At 28.3% G+C, this 10463-nt stretch overlaps 1 protein-coding gene across 2 annotated transcripts; it reads left to right on the forward strand.

Annotated features, from left to right (window-relative positions):
* The first annotated feature begins 3289 nt into the window (after positions 1-3289).
* Positions 3290-8822, forward strand: LOC136088927 (uncharacterized). Of its 2 annotated transcripts, XM_065814105.1 has the most exons (7): positions 3290-3401; positions 5814-6079; positions 6315-6425; positions 7012-7194; positions 7424-7644; positions 7870-8029; positions 8678-8822. In XM_065814105.1, exons 1-7 carry the CDS (start codon positions 3352-3354, stop codon positions 8761-8763), a joined length of 1077 nt encoding a protein of 358 aa, XP_065670177.1. In that variant the 5' UTR covers positions 3290-3351; the 3' UTR covers positions 8764-8822. The 2 variants fall into 2 exon arrangements, with proteins under 2 accessions (XP_065670177.1, XP_065670176.1); XM_065814104.1 differs by lacking the exons at positions 5814-6079; positions 6315-6425; positions 7012-7194; ... (1 more) ...; positions 7870-8029; positions 8678-8822 and adding an exon at positions 3662-5670 and having other exon boundaries at positions 3302-3401.
* The last annotated feature ends 1641 nt before the right edge of the window (positions 8823-10463 follow it).

Raw genomic sequence — 10463 nt, forward strand, 5'->3', positions numbered from 1 at the left:
GCAAATTGATCTTTATACTTGATAAGACGAGCAATATGCTTCTGTTGGCGATAAAGAGGTTGCCGTTTAGATTTGTTGATATTACCCCAGGCAATGTTTGCATAATTTATATGGCAGTGGATTTAAGAGAAATATAATTGTGTTAAACTGTGCTTATTTAAAAAATTTCTAGCTTTATTCATCACTTCTATATTTCGAGCAATTTTTTTGGACATTAAATCAATGTGATATTTCCAACTAAGGTTTTCTAACTTTTTCGGTATCTAATAGATACCTAAAAAGTTAGTAGTTATTTCTCTTTTAATTTGAACTTTGTCAATAAAAAGTAAAGGCATGACAGGAGGCAATAACTTTTTTTTTGAAGTTTGATGAAAGAGTGTGCAATTTGTTTTCTCAACATTGAGTGACAAATTATACTTTTTTAAACCAGTTAGAAATTTTTTTTTATTCAAGGTTCATATTTTGGAATAATGTCGTTATGTTATTATGAGATAAAAAGAGATTAGTATCATCAGCAAACATGATCGTTGTCATCATAATCACTATCATTTTTATCTGTAGGAACTCTTTTTTTTTAATGAACTTTTTTCTGTAATTTTTTTTTCTTTTCTTGTTTTCTTGAAGCTTTTCTTGTTCATTTTAAACAAGCTTCTGATGTTAAACTTTCACCATAGCAAAACCTAATAACCCGAGCAGATCTTCTACGATAAGAAGTCTCTGCACATTTTGACTTCAATTGTTTTAGAAAAAAGTCTTTAATAGATGAGCATTTTGAAGATGATGTAGAATTGGGTAACGATGAAGCAGATGGTATTGATGTTGAAAGGGAAGCATCATTAACAGAAATGTTTTGAAGTTTAGGCATTGAACAAGATCTTGTGAGCTGATTAGTGGTGAATGTAAGTTTCGTTACTGGTAACTGAAAACATCGATTATACAAACGTCGTCAATAGCATCCGTGTTTAGAGGGAAAATCCCATTTTCTTTAAAACCACTTTTGATTTGTTCGATAGTAAAGGAACTCTGAAAAAGGGTGCGTTGTAAATCTGGAGAATGTTTCTTTGAGACTGGTCCATTATGTGTTCTTGCGTATTTTAGAAGTAAACTTTGCAATTTACATTTTACGGGTCGAAAAACAGATCTAAAGGTTGAAGAAGATGAATAAGATAAGCAGGAATGCGTATAAAAATAACATTATTTTTTATTTCCCAAATCAATAAGAGGGGAGCTAATGTGAGAAATAGGGCCATCAAATATAAGTACACGTATGCGGTTTGCAAGATGCTTTGTATACATCAGAAATATGTTTTGAAACCATTCCGAAAAATGAGGACACTCCATCCAGCCTTATTATTAGCCAGCTGTTTATACTACTTATTCCTAGTAGTATAATCATCTCCATTGGGCCACCGTTAACCTAGTCCATATACAAATTTTTTCCTTTGCAGATTACATATGGTGGCAATATCTGTCCGCTAGCAGAGCATGCACAATTAACAGTTATTTGCTCCCGGCCAATGCTCTGCAACACTCTAGCAGAACCAATGCTCTGCAACACTCTAGCAGAACCTCGTTTTTCTAATACAATTTGTTCCTTTGGGTCAGTGATGAACCCTGTTTCATCAGAGTTAAATCTTTGGCTAGGAAGGTTAATAATTCCTGCATTTCTCAATGTTTTTTTTACTAAATTAAACTATATTTTGGTGGTTTCAGGATTTTCATCATGGCTTCTTGTACTACTTGAATGTTCAGTTTTTCTCGGTGTTGTTTCAGGGTTTCACAGCAAAAAAGCATGCAACCAGTTCAAAAATCTATAAAAGGTGTATAAATATTGTTTGCTTTAATTAAGTCTTGAATTGGATCTTTTACCTCGCCTCTAGTGAAACCCTAGCCCCAATCAGCTGATAAAATAAGGCAATTTGAATTTTTCCTGCTGTGAAGTTAAAGAGATTTTTCAATTTAGCTATAACTTTCTATTTATATAGTTTACACTTTATGACTGATATTCATTAGAAAGTTTTGCCATTTTTTATTTGTCAGAGAGGCCATAAAGACCAACTTATTTTTGTATCCCAGTGGGCACAGGACGTCTATGGACGTCCATAGGACGTACCGTTTAGGTCTGTTCGTCCAAGTCCAAAATGGTACGTCTTGGGACGTCCAATGGACGTCCAAAATAGTCCAAGTAATAATACGTCCAAAATAGTACGTCCTGGGACGTCCATAGGACGTCCACATCTAAAGGAGGTATATTCTCTTCTCCGTGTTCTACTTTTACGCATGCGTGAATATAAATCATTTTAAACATGGTACAAAAAACGATAGGAAAGTCAATTTATGCTAAAAAACTCAACTAAAAAAATTTAACTATGAATTGAAGCGCTTATTGTGAAACAATGACAAGCCACACTTTTTTCAAAAATAAATTATTATCATTTTTATAATGGTAAATAGTATACGCAATTTTTTTTTTTTTTTCTGTCCAATATATAATGTCAATTAGTATTTTTATGATGTATAAATTTGAGAAAATAATAGGTAAGCACTGATTTTATAGATTTAAATAAAACTTAAAAGTCATTTTTCTCAAATATTTGTTTTTGTGCCTTGTCATTGTTTCACAATAAGCCCTTCAATTCTATTAACAAAAAAAGATTAACCGGATAATAAGTTTTTATAAATTGTTTATTTAATTCTTTTTATTTATTCTTTATTTCTATATAATTGTATCTATGGACTTTTAAGGTCATAAATATTGATATACATATATATTCTAAATTTATTTCAATATATAAATAGGTACATGTACATTGTACATGTACCTATTTATATTTACATGTTGTCAACATCTAAATATAAATAGCCCAAGGTGATTTATATATTGAAATAAATTTAGAATATATATGTATAATATTGTAAATATATATTCTAAATTTATTTAAACTACTTCATGTCAGTATATAGCAAATTTTTATACTTGGTAATAGTATATATACATATATATACATATATATATATATATATATATATATATATATATATATATATATATATTATATATATATATATATATATATATATATATATATATATTTGTATATAAAACTGCTACAAATATTAAATAAAAACGTCAAAGAAGACATTAAAAAGAAGCCATAAACGCCATAATAATATATATACACATGCCATAAAAGCCATAATATATATATATATATATATATATATATATATATATATATATATATATATATATGTATATATATATATATATATATGTATATACATAGCTTTTTATTTATATGTTTAATAGATAGCTTTTATTAAAGTTTAAAAAAATTACTTGATCCAGATATGGATCACAAACGATCATTGAAACGACAACATGTTTCTCCTACAAAAAGGTAAGTTTGACAAACTCATAAGTTTTCGTGAATAAATAAGTTATCACTTATTCAATTAAAAGTTATAAAAGATAAGTTAAAATGACTTTTTTCTAAATTATAATGGCATCCTTATTAAAGATTCTCTATGTAAAATATCCTCTAAAAGCAAGAAATAAATATACATGTTACAAATATATTTATTTTGGCATTTAGACAAAACAAATAGATAAAACAGTTTGAGCATTGTTTGCATAATGTCATAGTTTTTATTTATTTAGCAAGCGAATAACCCAGTGGCGGAATTTAAGAAGATCTGTACATAACCTTTCACAGTCAATTCAAACAAACAATAACCTTGAGTCTGTTAATTGTAGCTCCTATAGTTCTTCCGCTTCTATGCTAAGCGGGGACGAGTCTTCATACAAGACTTGTGCATCTCAAGATACTATATTTTCAGAATTAAATGATAACCAGGAAAAAGGTTTACATGATATCCCAATTGATAATGAACCATACAATGCTATAGTACCATTAGAACCAATTAAAAATGAACTAAAGTGCTGGAGTTTAAAACATGGCTGCACCAGACAGTGTGTAAATGACTTATTAAATATTTTGATTCGAAATGGATACAAGGAATTGCCAAAAGATGCAAGATCACTTTTATTTACTCCAAGGGTTGTTGCAACTACTTCCATGGATGTTGAAGGAAAATATATATATATTTTGGTGTAAGGCAGGGCATTGAAAATATTTTGAAACACCATATCTTTAATGAAACTCAAATAAAATTAATGTCAAACGTAAATGGACTTCCTGTTTTTAAATCCAGTTCATATCAAATATGGCCTATACTGTGTCAATTTGGGCATTTCAAACCTTTTGTGGTTGCATTGTATGGTGGTGTAAAGAAGCCAATTGCATCTGAGTTCTTAAATGACTTTGCGAAAGAGCTACAAACCTTTTATAGTCCTATTGCAATATGTGGGAAAGAGTATAGTATTTCTGTATTTGCTATTTCATGCGATTCACCTGCTAGGTCACTTTTAAAGCGTACTGTTGAACATTCGGGATATCATTCATGTGAAAGATGCAATGAAGTTGGTGTTTCAATAAGGAATCGTATTGTCTTTACCAATACAAAATTTAATATTTTACCCAGAACAAATACTGAATTGAAAGCTGGAATTTATTCTCAGGCTGACAGCTTTGGTCGGTGTCACCATCACTCGTTGACTCCTTTATATAACGTTGATAGTATTGATATGGTTTGCGATTTTCCTCTTGATTATATGCACTTAGTTTGTTTGGGAGCCATGCGTCGTATTCTTTATTATTTTAAAGGTGCATATAAAGGAATTTTAAAGGGACGTTTATCTGCTTCTTCCATTGCTCAAATTTCTTGCCTGCTTACTAATTTAAATGGCAAATTACCAACTGAATTTGCACGTCAACCTAGGTCATTAATTGAGTTAAATAGATGGAAAGCTACGGAGTTTAGAATGTTTTTATTGTATGTTGGAATAGTTGTTTTAAAGGGTATTCTTGATTATAAGGCATACAAACATTTCTTGAGTTTAGTATTATCCATCCGTATGCTATGTGAAGACAATAACGAAACAAGAAGGATATATTTAAATTCCGCAAGACAACTTCTACTTTACTTTGTCTCAAATTGTCATGAACATTATGGTGACACTTTTTGTGTATATAATATTCACAGTCTCATTCATATTGCTGATGATGTGGAACATTTTGATGCACCTTTAGATTTTTTTTCCTGTTTTCAGTTTGAAAATCATTTACAAATGCTTAAACATTTAGTTAGAGGAAAAAATAATCCTCTAATAGAAATCTCCAAACGTCTCAGTGAATCAAAGGGCAGTGTTTTGTGTCAAGAAAGAACTATTACAAAAATTGACACATCTAAAAATTCTTGCTTTTTGACAAAAAGTCATGTAATTTTTGTAAAAGAAATTTTGGTTAATGGTAATATAGTTTGTGATGTTTTAGAGAAGGAAAGATTGGACAATTATTTTGACGATTTTGTTGAGTCTAAGACTCTTAATATTTATTGTATTAGAGCAAACCATGTTTGTATGAGTCGTGAAATCACCAAAGACAAATTATTGCGGAAATGTTTGTGTTTACCATTTAAAAATGATTATATAGTTATCTCATTATTGAATGATGTTAAATTTTAATGTTATGCCTGTAATTAATAAATTAGTTTATAGCTATGAACTGTGTACTTTTCTAAAAAAATTTTGGAACCATTAAATTCTCAAAACTAAATTTATCTGATATAACTGTTATAAATATTTTTGTAAAGCATACAGATATTGCTTAAGAAAAGTTAGTTAGGTTTTTTGTTTTGTTGTGCCTATGAAGTGTGTTCCATGTAGAAAATTCAACTTTCTTTTATTTCAGATTGTTCAGCACAATTGTTATTAAAGAAGATGGGGCAGATACAAAAACTGTTGTGCCTTCTCATTGGGTTGACCCATGTAAAAGTATTGTGTTTTATCCACCACGAGGACGGAAAACTGTTGGCATTTATCTATCTGAATGGGCAGAACCTGAGGCTGGCTGGCAAGAGTTTAAACTGATAGAATATATTCTTGAAGCTGGCAGCTATGAAACTTGCCAGGCGATGTTAATGTTTCAAACAGAAGATGAGGATGATGATGTACCTAGTAAGTTATTTATGGTTTAATCAATAGTTCAGTCAGGAACTGACACATTGATATATATATATATATATATATATATATATATATATATATATATATATATATATATATATATATATATATATATATAATATATATATATATATATATATATATATATATATATATATATATATATATATATATACATGTACATATACATATACAGTGAATTTAGGTTAATAATTTTTCATTTAAGTTTCGAAAAAATTTGAAACTATCGTTAAAGAAAGAGTGGCTAGTCCAAAACTTAAGCTTGGTGGAATGAAAACAAAATTTCAATATTTAGATGAGGAGGATGATGTTTCTAGTAAGTTGATTATAATTAACTTTGCCTATTATATTATTAATTTAATCTAGCCAAGATTTATATATCTTGAGTTTCATTCACTTATTCACATCTATCCTATGCAGACAGAATGTCTAAACTAGGTCTATGGAAACTTGAAGAACGAAAAAACATATTGGATTTAATAGAAGTGTTCAAGATGTTGCATGGGTATTCAACTGTTACATATAAAAAAAAAATATGAATTAGCCACAAACAAAAGAACAAGAGATCACCCACTTACACTTGTTAAATATAGATTCAAATCTGACAATTCAAAACTTCTTCTCAGAACATGTAGTCAACCGCTGGAACTCACTTGATAAAAATACTGTAACAGTCACTTCCCTATATAGCTTATTTGCCAATAAGTCTATATAGCTTAATTGCCAATAAATAAATATATATATATATATATATGTATATATATATATATATATATATATATATATATATATATATATATATATATATATATATATATATATATATATATTTATTTATTTATATAATATATATATATATATATGTATATATATATATATATTTATTTATATATATAATGTAGGTTCAAACAAATTTGAAGTTAAAGAAAGAGAGAAAGTAGATAGTTTTTTGGATCCTGTGGCTTCTACTTCCAGTAAAATAATTGATGATAATGATAATGATAATAGAGATAGTTGTAAATGTGTTGAAAATTTAAGGAAATTTAGTGATGGTGGAGTTTCGTTTAAAGAGATGTCAAATAAACGTGAGTTATTTTGGTTAGCTTTTTATTTGCATGAAAAAAAATATGTTAAATATTTTTACAATATTAAACAGCAAGGCTATTTGAGCCACACAACTATAAACCAAGAATATAAAACTGCTAATAAAAAACATTCCTCTAAGTTAAAAGATTCTTCCATGTATCTTGTAGATACATGGATGTACCCATTAACTACTTTTTGCTAATTTTTTTGATTTTATTTTTTGTTTAGAATTTCAATATGCTTTGTTCATGGATATGCAGAAAAATTTTCGCCAGCTCCAAGATACGCAAGCGCAAATCCTAGATAGGCTTAAAAACATTGAACAAAGTGGAGACGTCGATTTTATTTTGAATGTTGACGATATTGAAAAAGAACCAATAAATTCAATTGAGAGATTCGATATTATTGAAAATATTTTAAAAACAAGCTCAAATGCAAGAAAACGCAAGGTAACATATATATATATATATATATATATATATATATATATATATATATATATATATATATATATATATATATATATATATATATATATATATATATATTTATATATAATATATATATATATATATATATATATATATATATATATATATATATATATATATATATATATATATATAACTAATATTTAACCATGTTTTTATTTTATTTTTTAAATTAATTATTAGGTTACTCAAATAAAAGCAGTTGGAGGAGCGACTCCACGAAAAACGATTAAAAATGTTTTGAATGAAATCATGACCCAAGGTATTCAGTCATTGTTTAGCAAGGACGGTAGAAAAGGAAAGAGAAAATTTACAGGCACTGCTCATTATAAATGCATAAAAGGTGAGCATTGAATGCAAATTTAAAGCTATTGCATCTTACTTAAGACTGAATATTTTTGCTAACATTAAGCAGAGGAACATGAAGCAGTATTTCATTGCTTATTTTCCGCTATTCATTGTTTGCAAATATATTTGCTGTCGTTTTCCGTTTTAATTTATTTTTTTATGTACGACCTTCCAAAACTGATAACATAGTAATATAAATTTTTATTGTTGTTGTTTTCATTTAAAATAAATTTTTATTGGGGTATGTGAGGCTCCATAGCCGTGGTGAAACAACTCATCTAGGAGAAAGAAAACTCGAATATCAAATTCCCACTTTAATATGGTATGGGCAGGAGGAGCTCATAAACATTGGCTGGTAATGTTTTGTACAATAGGTTTACTTGGAAGGGCATCCAGTTGTAAAATTTGTTTCAAATTATACATAATATCATTCCCATCAGGAATTGATAATATGGAAACCCGTCTTAGCCATATAATTGTGGAACCATGTACTTTAAATTCTATAATAATAATTATTATTATAAATAATTTGTTGATTTTTTGGTTTAAATTTTACTTAGCTTTTGATTTTAATTGAAATTTGTTTTGATTTTCTAAAACGTGACCTATAATTGAAAGACAATTTTGACAAATATATCTTTAGAAGCCGTTGTTGGTGACAAAGTTGGTTACGATTCAAGCAGCATCGAGGGTGCTATTGGCGACATATTGAAACGAGCAAAAAAATAATGTCTTTGCTATTTGTAGATTGTATTTATTATATACGTTTAAAAATATTATTCTTTTTATTTTTTATAATGATTTGTGTCTTGAATTCCTAAACACGTGCGTATTCAATTTAGACCCCGTGGGAAAAAAACTTCATTTCTTACACCAAATGACTCCGTTTTTTATAGTTGTTAGAAATCGAGTCGGTATGAGAATTAGCTAAATAAAATTCAATGTTGAATTTTATTCAGCTTAATCATTATTAATGATCAAAAGTCCACAATAGACGTCATTTGGACGTCCAAAGGTTATTTTGTCCGTTTAATATTAATTAAAATGCCAGTTTAAACGGACAAAATAACCTTTGGACGTCCAAATGACGTCTATTGTATTCTTTTGAACGGACTTTTTTGGACGTCCTCGAACGGACTTTAAACGTCCGAAATAGACGGACGAAAGTCGTTTCATTTGGTACGTCCAAAGGACGTCCGAGGACGTCCATTGTGGACGTCCGAACGGACCGTTTTGGACGTCCTTGGACGTACTATGGACGTCCGCGTGCCCACTGGGATAAAAGTTTTATACTGTAATTAAACAAAAATATTAAAAATTAGATACAAGCATCTCAAATAAGTCTTTTTTTTGCTAGTATTACAAATTTGTTTCGTGTTAAGCTAATTTTAAAAATATATGTTTAAAATGTGTTAACCTTTATTAGACGGCTCAACGACGTCGTTATTTTTAACTAAAAAAAATTAGACATTCAAAATTATTTTTTTATGTCAAAATATTACTTAAGTAGAATCGTGTAAATTTAAGAAAGTACTTTCTTAACTTAGATACTACTTTACTTTCAAGAAAAATAAAAACAAACAACTTGATATATACCTTTTAATCAAAAACTTAAAAGCACTTGGTTCGGCAAAGTTTTTCATAATTTTTGAACAAGCCTAAAAACTGCCTTAAAAAACATCGGTATTAAATTTTAAATTAATAATTTTAACATTTTAGACTGCTCAGCTTTTATTTTTCATTAAATCAATGCCAAACTTTGCACGAAAGTAATTTAACTATCTCCGGTAACTATTACAATATTTTTATGACATAGAGTAAAATATTTTTTGCTGTAAAATCATTTATTAAAGACTTCTTCCGTGTGACAACCCGCCCCACCGACGGGGTTAGTTGTCACATACTATGGAGCTGGTTGTCACATTTTTTTGATATTTTTTGTTATATTTAAAACTAGTACCAATAAATTTTGTTTATATTGTACAAAGAATAAATCTGAATAATCTGGAAAAAAAAAAGGCTATACACTGAAAAAAAGAAAATACTATACCGAAAAATGATTTTATTTTTAAATATAACATTATAAACACATTTAGTTTTGGACTATATATGTGTTTTTAAAAATGATGTTTTTATAAATTGTTCGATGAAGGACATAATTCACATATAAATTGGTGTAAGCCTGGTGTGCATTTTTCATGAGCCTATTTTTTTCAAATTGTGACAACCATCCCCATATATTTTGTGACAAGCAACCTATGTAAGTTGCAAGACACCTGTAAACTTACCTAAAAGCGTGTAAATTTTATGAGAAGGTTTTGTGGATTAAGTTACTCAATTGAATAAAAACTTGCATTCAAAAAATTAAAAAAAAAATTCATTAAAAATTCAAATTCAAAGCACAATAGAATAATTTTCGTTTGGTAAAG

This window comes from Hydra vulgaris, chromosome 12, assembly GCF_038396675.1.
Source record: "Hydra vulgaris chromosome 12, alternate assembly HydraT2T_AEP".
NCBI lineage: Eukaryota > Metazoa > Cnidaria > Hydrozoa > Anthoathecata > Hydridae > Hydra > Hydra vulgaris.

Excerpts from the sequence above, each read along its gene's own strand:
- LOC136088927 (XM_065814104.1), top strand. The coding sequence starts at position 4,178 with ATGTCAAACGTAAATGGACTTCCTGTTTTTAAATCCAGTTCATATCAA.